General features: G+C 39.9%; 6 protein-coding genes across 6 annotated transcripts in view; 4 read left to right on the plus strand and 2 right to left on the minus strand.

Annotated features, from left to right (window-relative positions):
- Window positions 1–1,354, plus strand: part of LOC100120017 (midasin) — a 93,578-nt gene extending 92,224 nt beyond the window's left edge. The window contains exons 24-26 of the mRNA XM_016982618.3: window positions 18–651; window positions 740–980; window positions 1,062–1,354. Of these exons, the coding sequence (XP_016838107.2) occupies window positions 18–651; window positions 740–980; window positions 1,062–1,244 (1,058 nt within the window). The 3' untranslated portion in view covers window positions 1,245–1,354. The remainder of the gene's footprint in view (window positions 1–17; window positions 652–739; window positions 981–1,061) is intronic.
- Window positions 1,355–2,962: 1,608 nt separating this feature from the next.
- LOC103317916 (putative ankyrin repeat protein RF_0381) lies at window positions 2,963–5,213 on the plus strand. The gene has a single exon (XM_008218154.3). The coding sequence runs from the start codon at window positions 3,199–3,201 to the stop codon at window positions 5,119–5,121; it is 1,923 nt and encodes a 640-aa protein (XP_008216376.2). The 5' UTR covers window positions 2,963–3,198; the 3' UTR covers window positions 5,122–5,213.
- Window positions 5,214–5,305: 92 nt separating this feature from the next.
- LOC100119955 (28S ribosomal protein S15, mitochondrial) lies at window positions 5,306–6,743 on the plus strand. Its single transcript, XM_001603595.5, has 4 exons — window positions 5,306–5,773; window positions 5,965–6,098; window positions 6,170–6,365; window positions 6,457–6,743. Exons 1-4 carry the CDS (start codon window positions 5,544–5,546, stop codon window positions 6,704–6,706), a joined length of 810 nt encoding a protein of 269 aa, XP_001603645.1. The 5' UTR covers window positions 5,306–5,543; the 3' UTR covers window positions 6,707–6,743.
- A 113-nt stretch (window positions 6,744–6,856) lies between these two features.
- LOC100119926 (cuticular protein RR-2 family member 50) lies at window positions 6,857–9,532 on the plus strand. The gene is made up of 4 exons (XM_001603573.5): window positions 6,857–7,309; window positions 7,613–7,665; window positions 7,743–8,001; window positions 8,671–9,532. Exons 1-4 carry the CDS (start codon window positions 7,295–7,297, stop codon window positions 8,956–8,958), a joined length of 615 nt encoding a protein of 204 aa, XP_001603623.1. The 5' UTR covers window positions 6,857–7,294; the 3' UTR covers window positions 8,959–9,532.
- LOC100119892 (chromatin modification-related protein MEAF6) lies at window positions 9,138–11,970 on the minus strand. The gene is made up of 4 exons (XM_001603546.6): window positions 11,768–11,970; window positions 11,289–11,492; window positions 11,178–11,214; window positions 9,138–10,432 (listed from the first exon to the last, which is right to left on the minus strand). The coding sequence occupies exons 1-4, from the start codon at window positions 11,837–11,839 to the stop codon at window positions 10,089–10,091; spliced, it is 657 nt and encodes a 218-aa protein (XP_001603596.1). The 5' UTR covers window positions 11,840–11,970; the 3' UTR covers window positions 9,138–10,088.
- Window positions 11,971–12,074: 104 nt separating this feature from the next.
- Window positions 12,075–14,629, minus strand: LOC100119859 (reticulocalbin-2). Its single transcript, XM_001603516.6, has 4 exons — window positions 13,904–14,629; window positions 13,677–13,824; window positions 13,149–13,604; window positions 12,075–13,072 (listed from the first exon to the last, which is right to left on the minus strand). The coding sequence occupies exons 1-4, from the start codon at window positions 14,121–14,123 to the stop codon at window positions 12,901–12,903; spliced, it is 996 nt and encodes a 331-aa protein (XP_001603566.1). The 5' UTR covers window positions 14,124–14,629; the 3' UTR covers window positions 12,075–12,900.
- Window positions 14,630–16,534: the final 1,905 nt, after the last annotated feature.

Here is a 16,534-nt window from a genome sequence, read left to right on the forward strand (position 1 = left end):
TTGCAATCATGTTACAGGTCGTACGGAGGATGGGCAGCTCGAAACCGTTGTGGATGTCGAAGGCGAAACCACAGAAACTATGACAGTTCAACGTGGTGCGGAATCAGCATTCTTCACCAACTTGACTGAAGTGGAGAACGAATTACTATCGACGAGATGGATCGAAAAACAAAGAATGGAAGTCGAGAAAATGTTGAGTCAGTGGACAGAAGTTCCAACAACAGAAGAAGCAGTCGCCGCCTGGAATTCCCTTAGCGCCGTTACCGATGCTCCAGCACGAGATCTCTCTGAAAAACTGAGATTGGTCCTTGAACCAACACAAGCATCTAGGTTGAAGGGCGACTACCGCACGGGCAGAAGAATCAACATGAGAAAGATTATACCTTACATTGCCAGTCAGTTCAGAAAAGACAAAATCTGGCTTCGACGAACAAAACCTTCAAAGAGAGATTATCAAATCGTACTGGCTATTGATGACTCTAGCAGTATGGCAGATAATCATTCTAAGGAGTTGGCCTTTGAATCATTATCATTAATCAGTAAGGCTATGACTTACCTAGAGGCTGGACAGCTGTCGGTCCTTAGCTTTGGAGAAGAGATAAATGTACTGCATCCATTGGGTGAAACTTTCAGCGAACACAGTGGCTCAAGGTTAGTGATGGATTCAACTTTTATAATAACTTAAAATAATTGATTATGATCACACTATCAATCTTAAATAATATATCTAAATTTACAGATTAGTACAAAAAATGAGATTTGAACAGAAGAAAACTATGGTTGGTGAACTAGTCAATTTTACTGTGGACATGTTTCAAAGTCAGAGTAATTCAACTGATAATGCAAAACTGCTGGTTGTTCTGTCCGATGGTAGAGGTATTTTCTCAGAAGGCACAGAAAAAGTTAATCTTGCTGTAAGAAGAGCTCGCTTAGCTGATATATTTTTAGTATTTATAATCGTAGACAATCCTTTAAATAAGGTACGCTATATCTATTCGCAGGTAGTTAATTTTGCATTATTTTAGTAAATCGTTATTTAAACTTTCATTTTTTATTTACAGGATTCTATATTGGATATTAGAATGCCCGTCTTTCAAGGGGGTAAATTAATTGCAATTAATTCTTACATGGATAGTTTTCCTTTCCCATTTTATATGATACTAAGAGACATCAACGCTTTGCCAGGAGTTTTAAGTGATGCCCTAAGGCAATGGTTTGAAGTAGTTGGAAAAATTGACACGTAAAATATTTTACACATCAATGAACTGATTTTTGTTTTTATAATTAAATTTCGTAGTTTTGTTGTAAATATTTTCGATTTGTCAATGTAAATAAATATTTTTTCTACACTGTATTTATTAATTTAGTATAAAACCTTTGTTAATAATAACTAAAAGAACCTTTAACGATCCAAAGAAATAAAATAACTTAAAGTTAAAGTAGCTATAGCTAAGTAACAAAAGACATTTGTTAATCTTAAATTGTTAATTGATTTATCAATGGAAAAACATATATTTTGCCGTCTCTTCTAACATTTCTATCTACGTGTTTGGGAGGTTAAGTAGATAATCATTCTCGATAATATAGGTACACGACTTATCGACGAGCGAAAAGTGCGGCCACTTATACTCATATATATTCGCCTCGTTAAGTATCCATCAGCGCCACGAAGTACGTGTAAAATTAAATGGTGTGGAGAAGTTATATAGGAATCTTGAGTAGGTCGTCGTTAACAAGGCGAATATACAGAGTTCGACGGTCCGAGCGTCCGGGCAAGCGTTATACCTGAATTGCTTCAAGCATGGTATATTGTAAAAGTATGCTTCTTCTCAGTAAACAGGATTATAGGTGCAATAAAGTCTCGCCAACGGCTGGATTTTACCGCCGGCTTTAACGATTAGAACCGGCGCCACTGATGCAATTAGGCCTATCAATTCTCTCTACCTGCGAAGGGGCTGCTCCACCCCCTAGCTACCTGAGTTGCTCCCCCCTCTCTCACTCAAAAGTATCCAACCTGTCTCGTCTTGTGGGGTATTTTTGAGTAAGCTAACTTTTTCAAATGTGTTAAAATGTTATTGTCATATACACGGAAAAAACGATCTTGTTTAGGATTTATTTAATTTTCATCAGCGAGAAATGGGAAAAAACGTCTAAGGACTAAGTGCACAGAATAGAAAAATCGCAAGCGGCCCATCGGAAAATGCTATGAGCCTCATGCGCAATATACACGTGACAAATAGCGACCACAGCATGGTATTTTCTCGAAATTGAATGCCAAAATTGTACTAAGTACTATTTAGTTTTAAAGGTTGCTGAGTGCGAATTTAATAACATAATTGCAAAATAATTAAATTGAGTAATTTATTAAAATGAATTGTAAAGTTTAAAATTTTTATGACGGAATTGTACTACTCCTTAGTATTTGGGGTTGCTGAATACTAGTTAAACATCACGATTTAAAAATAAATAAATTAAATAATTCTACACAAACAAATTATTGTGAAATTGAAGTATATTTTAATTTTGACTGCAAAATCGTATCTTTCTTTAAGGATTGCTGAACACGTATTTAATACTAATATTGCAAAACAAATGAGAAAAATTACTTTTATAAAAAAACATTATTGTAAAATTTGCACTTGTCTAAATTAAATGTCACAATTTCATGGAATTTTCGACTTGTGAAATGCGGAGTTGATTGAGCACTTTTTAGCTTTCGAGGCACTACGAGAGCCGATACATAGAAATATGCCTAAGCCAAGAACTGCAATTTTTAATAATAAAATTCATTTGCGACTAAGTTGCCTGTAATAATGATATATAACAATAACATTTTGACAGGTTAGAAAACGTTAGCCTACCCAAAAATACCCGACAAGACGAGACAGATTGGGTACTTGTCAGTGGGGGGGGGGGGGGACAACTCAGGTAGCTAGGGGGTGGAGCAGCCCCTTAGCAGGTAGAGAGTATCGATAGGCCTAATCGTTAAGGCCGGCGGTAAAATCGAGCCGTTGGCGAGACTTTATTGTACCCGGTCCTGTAATTTGTATACCGAGATAAAGCGTATGAATACAAGGAGCATGCCTGCATCCGTCAGTCAGTCTGAAGAGCGCATCGCAGTTAGTACGTACTCTTTAGCAATCTCTCCGAGTTTTCTCTGTTTCAATAAATTCAACGTGCACAAGTCCAGCAAATACCATGGCCACGACGAAAGAAGAACGCAAACGTATACCGAGCCTAGGTGGCAAAAGTCAGCAGCGCACGAAGAAGCTGTTCCGTGCACTCGAAGAGGGCACCGTCGCCACGATCAACCTGCTGTTCAAGGAGGGCGGCCTGCGGATCAACGCTCGCACATCAACCGGGCTAACCCTTCTGCATGTAGCAGTTCTTTACGGACGCTGCAACATGGTCATCAGGCGTCTCGTTCGAGCAGGGTGTCCCATCAATTCCGCCGACCCTACAGGTGACACAGCTCTACACCTGGCCGTGAGATACCGTCGGGCCCACATCGCCGTTGAGCTGATAAGGCTCGGCGCCAACGTTCGCGCCAGGAACAACCGCGAAGAAACTCCGCTTCGACTCGCCGTGACCAAAAAAAGCCAGGACCTTTTAGATACGATACCCAATGGGGACAGACTTGGCGAGACTGACTTCGACGGCCTCGAATCTCTTCTTCTGGCCACTGCATCAGCGGAGTTGAAGCCGCGTTACTCGGTTCCGGCGCTCGTCGGCAGCTACGAGGACGAGACGAGCTACGACGAGAAGTTGCGCGAACTCGTGAAGGTGATGCTGGATGCTGGCGCGGACGTGAACGGCACCGACGTCAACGGCTGCTCGCCGATCCAGTGCGCCGTCTACTCGGGTGACGTCGAGCTCGTGGAAGCTCTCATCGACGCTGGCGCCCGCTTGGACAATCAGAACTCCATCGGCGCCACGGCCCTGCACGACGCGGTCGTGTGCGGTAACGAGGAGTTGGTACACTTGCTGCTCAGACGCGGGGCAAATGCCGACGTGAAAACTTCAGGTTCGAACCAGACGGCCCTGCACTGGGCCTTAGAGTCTAACGTGGAGAAGAGCCAGAAAGGAATCATAAGATGGCTATTAGAATTTCAAAGCGGTCTTGACCACGCGGACGCCATTCCCAAGACGCCCTTCCAACTGTTCCTGGAGCTTGGTGACGTCGAGCTGGTGACTCTCCTTGTCGACGAGTACAAAGCGGACCTCAACAGGCTGGGAGCGAACGGAGGTAACGCTCTGACATCGGCGGCCGAAAACCAGGAAGAACGAGTGCTGGAACTGCTGCTGCAGAGGAACGCCGGGCTCGACGTCAACCACAAAGACGCAGAGCACATGACACCGCTGCATTACGCGAGCGGGATGTCATTGCTGGGGAACGTTCGCCAGCTAATCTCCAGAGGTGCCGATGTCAACGCTAAGGACGTCTTCGACCGAACGCCACTGTTTCACTGCATTCGCAAGCTGGTGATGCCATTCTCGGCTATCGAGCGAGACAATTATAGAGATGAAAGGATTCAAGTTTTAAGACTACTGTTGGAGTGTGGAGCCGACGTGAACAATCTCGCCGGTACGGAGTTGGATGATAAGAAGACGATTCTTGAACTCGCGATCCAGCTGAGACATATCGACATGGCGTGGGAGGTGATCATCGAGCACGCTGCGGAGCTCGAGGCAAGGACGAGCAAAGCACTGTTCGACGAGCGCAACCTGCAAGCGATCGAGAGTAATGCAGAGGTCCATAGCTATTACCGGGAGTGCCGAGCTGAACTGGCGAACATGAAGAGGACCAAAATCGAGGGCAGCTTCGTCTCGTATTTTTCAGTGCTTACGCAGCCGCTCGACGTGCTGGCAAACTACGCCAGGAACGATGAGCTTGTCGAGAACTTTCAGTCCTACCTGGAGGAGAGCGACGCTTACCCGATTTACGCGCCGAAGCTGAACGAGAAATTCGACGCGGCTATCGCCAGGCAGGAAACCATCGGACGAACCCTTGAACTATTGGCCGAGACGCTGCCGTTCGCTTCATTAAATGCTCCAAACGCAATTTTGGAGAATATAATGAAGTTCCTAAATGAAGATAATATTAAAATGCTCAGCGAATGAATACGTATATATATATATATATAAGCCAAGTTGTCAAATATTTTTCTAAATAAAATAAGTAATAAGATACAATTTTTGTGTTTGATTCTTTATTATTATTATTACTTAGCTTTTAAGTATTTTTACTTCTTTAGATCGTCAAAGGTTTTTTCATCGTGCCGAAGCGCGCTCTCATTAAGATACTGCTCCTCGCGGCCAACGCGCTTGCGCGCGGACGCTCGGACCGTCGAACTTTAAATATTTTCTCTCGTCGATAAGTCGCGTACCTATATTATCGAGAATCATTACCTACATAACCTCCCAAACGCGTAGATGGAAATGTTAGAAGAGACGGCAAAATATATGCTTTTCCATTGATAAATCTACTTTGTCTTCTCAAAACTCGTTTGATTTTTTTTTTAATTTTACTTGCAATACCAAAAATGAATGTATTACGCAGTGTCACGCGTCTTAAATGTGCATCCAGCATTGTTAATAACATTGGACAAGCAAGAAGAGGTTATGCAGCTCCCAAACAATTACCAATTACTTGGGTACGACCAGATAAAGTACCTTGTATATCCAAAGAAAAGAGTGGTGATCTAGGAATAGACTATAACATAACTCCAGTTAACTACATTAAAGAATTTGAAGATATTCCTGAACTTGACGAGTAAGTAAGAATGCCCGTTTCATACAATTGAAAGTAATGAATAAATTGTTCGAATAATCGTCATTCGATCAGAGTAAATCTCTGATAACTTGAAATATTTATTAAAATTACAATTGCAAAACTAATTGGTTCATTTTTTATTTATATTAAAGTAGAATTTCTCGTGCTTCATTTCAAACATTCTCTTGCAGGTTGGATGATATTGTCAAAAAGATGTTTACTATACATTATCAACGTAGAAGAGAATTGGTTGATCTTCAGAAAAAACGTGCTCGGGAGTTAGTAAAACGACATCATTGTGATGAAGGTTCTATGGAAACTAGAAGTATGTGTATAATATTCTATAAATGCTTATTTCAAGAAGAGTTTTTAAAAAATCAAATGATTGTTATACAGTTGCTGTTATTACTGCTGAGATTCTACAATTACAAGAGCATCAAAGCATTTTCCATAATAATAAAAGATCAAAAGTTTTGTTGAAAGAACTTATTGAAAAAAGAAAAAAATGGCTAAAAAAATTAAGGATACAAGATTATCCACGATTTGAATATATACTAGAGCGGCTTAACCTTGTGTACCATCCATTTCCAGAGTAAGTAATACCACTCAAATGAAAAATGAAAATTACATTTCAAAAATAAGATTAATATTTTTATTATGTTATTGATTCCAACCATCTTTAGAGAGAACATTTTCCTAACAAGGAAAGGTGGTACCAGACAATTGTTACAAAAATACTGCGATAAACTGATCCAAAAGAAATTAGATGCATACCGAGCAGAGCTGGAAGCTCAGCAAAAGGACTTTTTCAGAGAAAAGGCAGAAAAACTCGAGTTCATACGTAATGAAGAGATAGCTTGTGGCGTGGCTCCAAGTGTCAGTGAGGAAGAAATCGAAGCTGCTAAACAAAAAGCAGCATCATTTGTGAAGTAATTGTTAAATTAATAATATATTCGTTACAAAAATTCTACGACTTGCGTTTTTCCATCTTACAAATACGCGAGTACATCCTCCAACTAGTTTAGACGACCGGTTTTCAAATCGTTTATGGAAGCATTAGAGAGAAATGGAGAAGTTCCTGTCGAGCAGGTGATGTCTTTTCTTGAAGCAATGACTTTTTATAGGACGATGCTGAACCTGTGGAGAGCAGTAGTCAACAGCAGCAGACTTTTCTTCTTTAATATTCATAAACGAGTTAATACGCGATCGCATTGCACAGCAGCCGATTTCGAATTAAAATGCTCGGCGCTGATATTTAAAGAAATTACCATGTAAAATATTGAAAACACCATCCACTATAAGTTTTGCGTCATTATTCGTTGATTGATTCGATTCCGATACTTATTTCTATCCCACAATTGAGACGGTCTGCTCAAAGAAAAAGAGCGCGAGTGAACGTACGCGGTAAGTATATAAAGAAACGGCGCGGTGCGCAAATGTCGCATATTGAACTCGAGCCGTGAGCTCTTCGGAGCTGTGGAGAAATCGTGAAAAATCAAGTGGCGTTCCAGATTCAACGACATGTCGAAGCTGCTGGTATGTCAGTGACATGTAAACAATCTTTATTTACTGCTTTACGCTCTATCGCTGTGCTTTTGGAAAATAAAAAAATTTATAATAAAAAAAATAGTGTATCAAAAAATCGTTTGGTGAAACTAATTATTCATTCTCTAAGTCATACAACCTCGTGTAACTTGTAATTCGTTGGAACTATTAGTTTATCTTATAATTATATACGGCGCGACTGAAATGTTCTAGAGCCGAAATTTGAATCTGCAGTCAAGCGTTTGACATAATTACGTGTTACGAGAATTACTTCTACTTTCTTCTTCTATTTAGGTAATATCGATTCTCTTCATCGGCATTTTGTGTCACTTCAAAGCCTTATCGCAGTGAGTGTCATAGAAAGTATACCGTTAGATATTACATCTTAAGCAAATGTCAACTTTTCTAAACTGAATATATACAGATATGCATCCATAACGGCGAACGGCGTAAACCTCGACCCTTGCAACGCAAGGGAATTGCCAGAGAAGTACCGCGATCCGCTGGTCATTTGTTCGCCTCCGAGTGAAGAAGTAAAAAAGTACCAAGTGCCGATTTACGAAAATCCCCTGTACCAAGAATCGTCCAACGCGTTCGAGGAACCATCAGGGACGGAGCAGCCTAAGCCCAGATCGTTCACCAGGACCCAGCATGAGATAAGGAACAAGGATGCCGAGTTTGCGGTATGAAATAATTTATGATTTTGTTTTAATTGTCGCGTGCATTCGTACCGATATAGATACCCTATAACGACGGGCGGTGAATTCAAATCGATAGTGGCCGAACATTCGAGAACCTTCCCTCGAGTTTTTACAAATGAAGAAAGTTTTCGCATTCAGCTGTGAATGTACGCATAATCTGACGAACGTAAAAAGAAGAAATCGCGCTTTGATGGATGCACATATAATCCGTGCGCGATCGGTCGGATTTATGCTGCGAATTTAGAGTAGAAACTTTTTTATGATTCAACCGTTTATCGCGTCGTTCTTTTCTACGGCAATTATATCAATACAACGCGTCGGCTAGAGGTGAAAGTATCCTGTATGTAGATGCAACGCTGAGACCGTTACTCGTACAATTGCGCTCGCATGTCAATATTTGTCCGGTGGTAATAAGTCATAACAGCTATTGACATAACTCGATATGAAATCGAGGCCTAAAAAAGCTGGATCCTCTAGGATGCGCGAAGCCAACGTTTAAAAGCCGGCTTTTAAAAATCCTGACATCCATAAATCCAAAGCTTCCACTCGCGACTTTCCCCGAGTGCGTCGTCGTATAAGTACCGCGCATACGCAGCATAGCTTTCCCTCTCGTCAGCGATAACTCAACTTTCCGCGCTCTTTCTCGCGCAGATCTATCCGAAGTACTCTTACAACTACGGTGTGGTGGATGGAAACACCGGCGACACCAAGGCTGCCTGGGAAGAGCGAGACGGCGACACAGTCAGGGGCGAATACTCGGTGATGGAAGCTGACGGCTCCATCCGCACTGTCACCTACACTGCCGACGATAAGAACGGCTTTAACGCTGTTGTCACCAGGACCAAGCCGTCCAGGGTCACTGCGGAGTCGGCGATCGTCAGGGCGTTCCTGCCCCTGCCGATGCAGTACAAGCGCGAGAGGCACAGGACGCGCCATTGAGTCAATTGGTTTTTAATTTTAGATTTATGCTTTTGTACACTATTTATGGAGGATTTCTTTGACGATCCAGTTGGTAGTCTCACTCTAGCTTCAAGTGATTCATGTACTTTTGTCGCGCGTGACGGCCGGTTGTGTTGATTTTCTTTTGGAATAATAAAAAAATTCAAAAGAACCAAGCATAGAGTTTATAAAAAGTCTTTTATAACTTAAAGTGTATACAATCAAGTCGTTTATTCAATTAATTTAACTTAATTAAGAAGAAACGTTCTCACTAAATCACAATGTTAATTTACAACAGTCGATCGTTCAATTGAAGATTTACTTCGCAACGATTGTATACCTCGATCCTCTCGAGTTTATTTAGTTCTCGGCGAAATTTACAATGATTTCAGTATACCGTATATTCTATTTCACTTCATACACATCAAGACAATATTTTAATTTATAACTAAAGCTGTAGAAACTGCTTTGTCTTTTTCATACTGTGAAATACAAACGCTTTACATAAATAACGAACAACTGTAATGTGTAAATAAAATCTGCAGCTCTTGCTCTGAGATTAAGTGTAAAAAAAGTGTTAAGGCAATATTGCAGTACAAAAATTATAAAATTATGCATAAATGACATCTATCTATGACTATGGTTTTGAGAATAATTCGAATATGCAGACTCATACATTTCAAATAATTAAGAACACAAAATACTGTAAATATCATAATTTACCTCATTCATGAAACCAACTGTTATTTTCTGTGTCATCTATCTAGTCATCTATAACTTATTCATTCACAAGGATATCATTGCGCTTAAAATTCTTTTTTTCTTTTTTTTTTCTAGTGGGTTCAAAACTTAACAAGCAAAATTAATTAATAATTAATAATTAATAATTAATAATTTGGCCTTGGAAACATTTTGTTATTTCAAATTTAAAATTGATGTATGATTTGCAAATCATGTATGACAAAGTGTTTTGGAATACAATCGAATGCTGGATGATATAAGTTTCGAACCCTTGTCAATTTAATGAAAATAGATAATGAACGAAAGTGTGTACGATCGTTATGTCAGTCGATGGAAGATGGATTATTGAGTAATTTCAGGTATGAAATGGAATTGTGGCATTACAAATCCTACCTATTTCGAGATCTCTTACTACTACTTTTTTTAGCACTGTTTGAAGGCCTACTCTTGTTGGCATCTTTACTATTACTATGTCCATCTTTAACTGGTGTTGTTGCGTGATCTAGGTTACCATTAGATACAGGACCATTGGATTGAATTGGAAATGAAACATTACTGTCCGTACTACCTAGGGAACCATTATTTTGGGCAAATCCAGATTGAACAGATGTGTGGTTTTTACCGCTGGCTTCTTTACTATTGCCAGATGAAATTGGATTAGAGTTACTGAAGTTGCAATTGTCCTCACTGCCACTGTTTCCAATCTGCGATTCTGATTCGCTGTATCGGTCAACTAGAATCAGGTATCTCTTGTTAATAGCCAAACGCAGATACCAAGCAAAAATAAAACAGCCGAACCATAGATAGGCTCAATATAATTCGTGCAATAGTAACCGTGTCCACAGGATGCATGCATTAAAAATCATTCAAATACGTAAGTTTGCGGCCACAGAAATACAAAATTGAAAAATTTGTTTTTGAATGATTTTTTAACTACACATACACGTAAATTTCAGCAAAGATTACAAATACTCTTATGCGCCAACTGTAAAAGGTGAAATCTAAAATCTATTCTACTTTAATAAAATTTATAAAACCAATACAGTGCTGGAAATAAACTACCACCATATACTTGATTGAAAAAATACTTTTATCTTCAAATTGTAGAAGCAGTAATGCATATAACGATATAAACAAGGTATAAGAAACATATGAGCACCAGCATTCGATGTATTTATCAACAAGCACACAAATACTTTTACAACTTATCTAACAATTAAATAAAAAACCAAAACAAGATTAGGAATAATTTTTTATGTACTAAACAATAAAGTGTTTCACATAGCCTATACGTATATAATACAAATAATAATTAACTATAATAAATTGAACCAAATATCATACATGAAATATACTAGAATGCAGGTGCAAAATAATTGATACTATAAGAAAATAAGAATACAAAAGAACAATCGATTGATTTGTAACTAAAACAATTGTGAGTTTGGAAAGTTACGAATATCCATTTAAATCCTTACTTTTTTCCTGCGAACTTTCCGCTGATCCACTAACAGCCTACAACATACAAAATCATGACTGCTTTTTTCTATAAACTTAATTATTACTTGGTTTGTTAATCAATTACTCACTGCCATAGATGTGATTGAAGATTTTGAGAATAATCTTTCAGCTTCTTTGAACTTTCTGTTCCTTTTATCTGCTTTACTATTTGTGTTTTTATTACTTGCAAGGTACCTATCCCATCCTCGTATTATATTGCCGTACAGTTGTGTATCCTCGAGATAACTCCCTTCAAAAGCATATATTTGTCTTTCTAAATTTGCTAAGGTTTCCTAAAACATTTAATTATGCATATTTAATAGATTTGTTACTGTGGTGAAGATACATCAAATATACTTGCTATGCTATACATAGAGGTTACGGAGAACTTAACCTAAACTTTACTATCCTCTCGGTTTTGTTTACAAAACAATCATCTATTCCACAAATATAAATTGAAATAAATACCTTCATAGCTATTGAATCTCAATATATGAAAGTTTGTAAAGAATTATGACGTTATGAACAAAAAACTTGCAATGTTTACGTTTTTTCTCCAGGTACTTACAGCTATTTCTGCTTTCCTCTTTACAAGTTCCGCCAGCTCGGCCCTCAAATCCACCGAAGATTTCGTGGACATGATTGTGAGATTAGTTATCCGTGGTAAAAAGGTATTTTGTGCAACAATATTTGTGAGTAAACATGAATCTTTCTAGAATTTGCTCATATATTGTCATCCGCCATTGCGTTTTGCGCGCACTAAATTTACCCGAGTATTTTTTATTTCCTGTATGATGGCTACTTCCGGTTTTTTCCCGCCAATTTTCAAATACTTTTAAATCTTACAGTTTATTATTAAAAAATATAAAAATGCCTTTTCAGTTTCGTAAAATTTTTATTACAGGTATTTGAATTCATTATGTGCGTATACAAACCAATTTTTTCCCCAGAAATTATTCTATTCAAGTAATTTTGCTTTGAACACAACATATTATTAAGTCGACACTTAGTGAATATTAGTTTATACATTTGGTTCGTCAAAAAGTAGTATGTATACATTAAAAAATGCGTTAGTAAAATAAATTTATCTCATATTAAAAAATATTTGATCGTTATTATATGCTAGAGAGTATGTTCAAAATTGCATTGTACTCTAGATTCTGGACATGATTACTTCGTTCATTGTCGAATAAATTAGAATGCTTGAATAATCATAAATTAATAAATAACATGTGCTTATTCAAATAAGTTTTGTATTAGAATGCATAAGGCATGAGTTATAATTTGTCATAATTCAAGTGAACAATATCAAAGTGATTATGCATGCAAATGGTGTTCATTAATACAAATTTAAAATAACCAAGAATACCGTCGATTAGAAAATCTAAATATTATAAATGACGAGAAAAAAGTATGGCACATGAAGTGTAGAAACCTTGGAAGACGAAGGTTTTTTGTTCACAAATTTTATAAATACTGTTTCCACCTAGTGTTAATACAACACATTCTGTTATTGCATTTGAATGGAGCTCTTATGGTCACACTCAATCTTTAACTACCATATACATATAGGAACATAAAATAATAAATAAAACATAGAGCACAGGCATTAAAAAATATCGTAAATGCTATTAGACGTTTCTTCTTGCGGGGGATCTTGTAGTAGTTGGAAAATACTAGAAATGTAGGTTCCATCAAATCTCAAAGTTCATCCTGGAAGCGTTCGATATCTTGTAAATGGTCACCATAATCGGTGGCTTCACTTCCCACAAATACATCGTGGTGTTCTAGTATTTCGTCAAAGGATAATCTATCGTCATGATCGTCGTCCGATGCAGCGAACAAGTGATCAACCTCATCAGTTGCAATATCCCTGAAAAAGCATTCGAACAAATGAAACGAATGTGCCATGATATGCAAGCAAAATCTGAATAAATGATACTACTTACTCATTACTTGGGACAAGCCACGCGTGCACCTCAGTAATATCCAATTTACCATCGTTGTTTGTATCATACACATGATCGAATTTTTCTTTTTCCACAAGAAGCCACTCTTTGTCCTGCCCGTCGGCTCTGTCTCCTAAAAACTCTTGAAAGCTGATGAAGGCATCTTTATCTTTGTCGTAATCAACAAAAGCTTGCTTCAGAATGAGGTCCAGCATTCTTGGTGTTTCTTCTGGGTGAGTGTAGGCTTTGAACTCCTCGCCTTCCAAATAACCATCTCCATTGAGGTCGGCTACGTTGAAGGTAGCCTTATCATTTTCAATGAGCTTGTCTTCTAGAGCTAAATCCTCTGGGTCAGAACCATAAGTATCCTGTACAATTTCTTCCCAAGTGACTTTCCCATCACCATCTGCATCGGCATCCTCTAGTCTGTCCTTTGATTCTTCATCCGACAGCATCCTGTAATCGACAGAAGTCAATACTTGCTATTCAAGCGACATTTGTCTAATTCAAAATAAATGTATATCTCACTTGAAAGAGCGAAGAATCCATGCTTTCAATTCGTTTCTTTCGATAAATTGGTCGCCGTTCAAGTCCATTTTGTTCAGCAGAATTCTCAGTCTCCGCTTGGACTCTTCGATCGGGAGTTTGTCAAACTCCTCGGCCTCTTTGACACTACCTAAATTGGCAACATAACGATCGATAAATGACAGAACTCGAGTGAAAACGAAAACAAAAGAGCAAAAACGGAGACGAACCCAGAATAGCCTCGTGATCGAATTCCTGGTGATGCTCGCCGCCGACGTAGTGGCTGCTGTCCCTGGGGCTGAAGGCGCCATCCTCCGTGCGTTCCCTGCTGCCGGCGTTCTTGGCGTGTTGCGTGTGTATGTGTGCGGAGGCAGCCCTCGACCTGGAGCTGAACTCGACGACGGACAGGAGGCAGAGGAAGACGAAGCAGCAGCAGGTCGGCGGACGCATCCTGGCGACCTAGTGCCCGAGCTGACTCGAGGAAAACCGACGGGGAAGACGTGGATGTCGCGTCCGCCAGCTGTGAGGGGGGTCGGGTCGGACCTACGATCCGGGGGATGCTGCTGACGTCCTAACCTCCGTTAGCTGACGCACTGTGTGTGCGGATGATATTCTCTTTTGACACATACGCAGGGGTCAGGGGATGCTGCGCGTGCGTAAATATATATAATCGAAATGTCGGTGGCGCGAGATTTTGAAAGTTGAATTTTTCGGTTTTATCGAAAGTGCCAAAGAGCAGGTATTGACAAGAGAAACTTTATTGCATTACGACGTATTAGGCCATCGTAATGTTTCAAAACTCTAAATATTAGCGTCCGTATAATAAAAGCACACACACACATTTATTGTTATAAAATAAAAAACAGCTGACTATCGGCAAACCAACCGCGCTCTTTCTCGTAGGGTTGGTCGGTTGCGCAGCTTTTTCAGAACTGACTCCCGGAGACTGAGAATCGCGCGCCTTACGGATTCGAGTGGCAGCGTAATTCTCATTTATGCGCGAGCACGCTTTTCTTTCATCGAGCCTCGAAGAGGCGACGCTGCATTTCAGCTGCCGATTCCAAGTCAGCATTACGATTTATTTTCCTGTCGTAGTGAAGCAACAGGATAATATATAATATAAAGTCATATCCAAGAACCAGAGTCGCGCAAAAAAGTCGAATCGGCAGTAGCCAGCTTGGTTGTACTCTAATTAAAAGTACTAATTGCGCCGGCGTGTAGCTCGTTCTTAACTGCCTCGCATTACTCGCGACTAATGAATAAAAGAAACTTATTGCAGCTATGTGTATGAGCAGATTACTTATATCGCGTTATATATATTCAGACTAGATAATGGCTATGCCGGATTTTTTAAGGACGTACTTTCAATCTTTGTGAATCACGTTCAATGATTAAACTTTATAAGAATCGTGCTACAAAATTCCGACTATTTTTTAATTCGAGCGCTTGATGCGCCGGCATACATATCGTACACCATAGTAGCGGACGTAATTTTTTTTCCTTCCGTCAATCTCCCCGGCGTATCGCGCGCTAGAGCGTCAACCGCACAAAAATTCTGCGCCCCTTTTTACCCTCGGCGAAATTTGCATAATTCCTCTATACTATCTCTCGACAAATAACCGTATAATAATTTCAATCGCCCCACCCCCCTCTCTTCCCTATAACCCTTCGCGCGTTCAAAATAATAAAGATTATCGCGCGCCGGGCGTTTGAATTTTTCATATACATATGTATATAAAAGAGAGAGGATCGTGTGCAGTGAGAGAGAGAGAGCAGCGCTCCGGAAAGAAGGAATGCTTATGAAATCAGCGTTACGGTGTAAAATCAGCAGAGCGTGAACGGGGGGTCGTCTCGCCTCCACGACACAGGATGTTCCTACCTTTCCGTGTTTCCCTTTCTCTTCCTCTCTCGCTTCTTTCTTTCCTTTTTGCCCGATGCCTCCGCGCCCCGACTCTTGTACACTGCCGTAATCGCCGAGACATTTTCCGCTCTTGCGCGATCCTCTAACACATTTTTTAACACCTCCTCTCGATTCTCTATATCCCGTTTCCTTATCTCTCGCGGCCAGCTCGCTTTGATTTTTCAAAATTTTTCATTCTAACGAGCTGCGCATCCGGTCAGGGCCTTTACGCTTGCTGGACGCAAAAATCGCTCTCCGAAACAACAGTGGACGCGCGCCTAAGTATATCGATCTAGATAGTGCCGCAGAGCTGCTCGAGAAAGAGCATCACGCGAGCGAGAGCGATGAACACAAAAATTATGAAGGATCTTTTTGGATTTCGAACGTTCGAACGTTTACGCGAGGGAACAAAATGAAAAGCCCGATATAGTTTCATTACGTGAGCTATATAGCTCCGTCGAATTGCCGGAAGACGCGAATTAGTTTCTTCTAAATCAAAGGCGATTACCGCTTTGTGTAGTATATATAGTGTGCTCTCGGGCGAGATTTGTCGCGTCACCGTTTCTCGGCGGCGTTTCTTTTGACTGCTGGAACCATTACGACGCGGGAAGAAAAAAGAATCGAGGAAAAGACAGGGAGGGCGAACGGAGGAGTGAAAGAGAGAGGGGGGGGGGGGGAGCGGAGCTGAAAAATGGATCGAGTGCTGTTCAGGTTTTACAAAGACAAGATTGATTGTTTATACTTTGGGTGTTTAACAGTCGTATGCTATATATTGGAACGAGGGAAATTCACTAGTGCAGATGGCGTGGACCTGATTGTATTCCGACCTTGAGTTTCTGCTCATGGGAGCTTATTATCTACGTCCGTAGATAAAGAAAGAAAACAATGACCGTGGCGTGCTGTGCGTAGCTATATAATAAGCGCGTTGAAAAATCATCATCGGTAGCGCGCTGCCGAGTAC

This window comes from Nasonia vitripennis, chromosome 2, assembly GCF_009193385.2.
Source record: "Nasonia vitripennis strain AsymCx chromosome 2, Nvit_psr_1.1, whole genome shotgun sequence".
In the NCBI taxonomy this organism is placed as follows: domain Eukaryota; kingdom Metazoa; phylum Arthropoda; class Insecta; order Hymenoptera; family Pteromalidae; genus Nasonia; species Nasonia vitripennis.

Bases quoted from the DNA above. Each gene is read 5' to 3' on its own strand.
- LOC100119955 (XM_001603595.5), top strand. From the start codon at position 5,544: ATGAATGTATTACGCAGTGTCACGCGTCTTAAATGTGCATCCAGCATT. The intron at 6,099-6,169 runs GTATGTGTATAA...ATTGTTATACAG, and splicing joins AGGTTCTATGGAAACTAGAA to TTGCTGTTATTACTGCTGAG. The intron at 6,366-6,456 runs GTAAGTAATACC...AACCATCTTTAG, and splicing joins GTGTACCATCCATTTCCAGA to AGAGAACATTTTCCTAACAA.
- LOC103317916 (XM_008218154.3), top strand. From the start codon at position 3,199: ATGGCCACGACGAAAGAAGAACGCAAACGTATACCGAGCCTAGGTGGC.
- LOC100119892 (XM_001603546.6), bottom strand. From the start codon at position 11,839: ATGTCCACGAAATCTTCGGTGGATTTGAGGGCCGAGCTGGCGGAACTT. The intron at 11,215-11,288 runs GTGAGTAATTGA...TGTATGTTGTAG, and splicing joins CTTCAATCACATCTATGGCA to GCTGTTAGTGGATCAGCGGA. The intron at 10,433-11,177 runs GTAAGGATTTAA...ACCTGATTCTAG, and splicing joins GGAAAGTTCGCAGGAAAAAA to TTGACCGATACAGCGAATCA.
- LOC100119859 (XM_001603516.6), bottom strand. From the start codon at position 14,123: ATGCGTCCGCCGACCTGCTGCTGCTTCGTCTTCCTCTGCCTCCTGTCC. The intron at 13,605-13,676 runs GTGAGATATACA...TGTCGATTACAG, and splicing joins TGGATTCTTCGCTCTTTCAA to GATGCTGTCGGATGAAGAAT. The intron at 13,073-13,148 runs GTAAGTAGTATC...ATGCTTTTTCAG, and splicing joins TGGCTTGTCCCAAGTAATGA to GGATATTGCAACTGATGAGG.
- LOC100119926 (XM_001603573.5), top strand. The intron at 7,666-7,742 runs GTGAGTGTCATA...GAATATATACAG, and splicing joins CACTTCAAAGCCTTATCGCA to ATATGCATCCATAACGGCGA. The intron at 8,002-8,670 runs GTATGAAATAAT...TTTCTCGCGCAG, and splicing joins ACAAGGATGCCGAGTTTGCG to ATCTATCCGAAGTACTCTTA.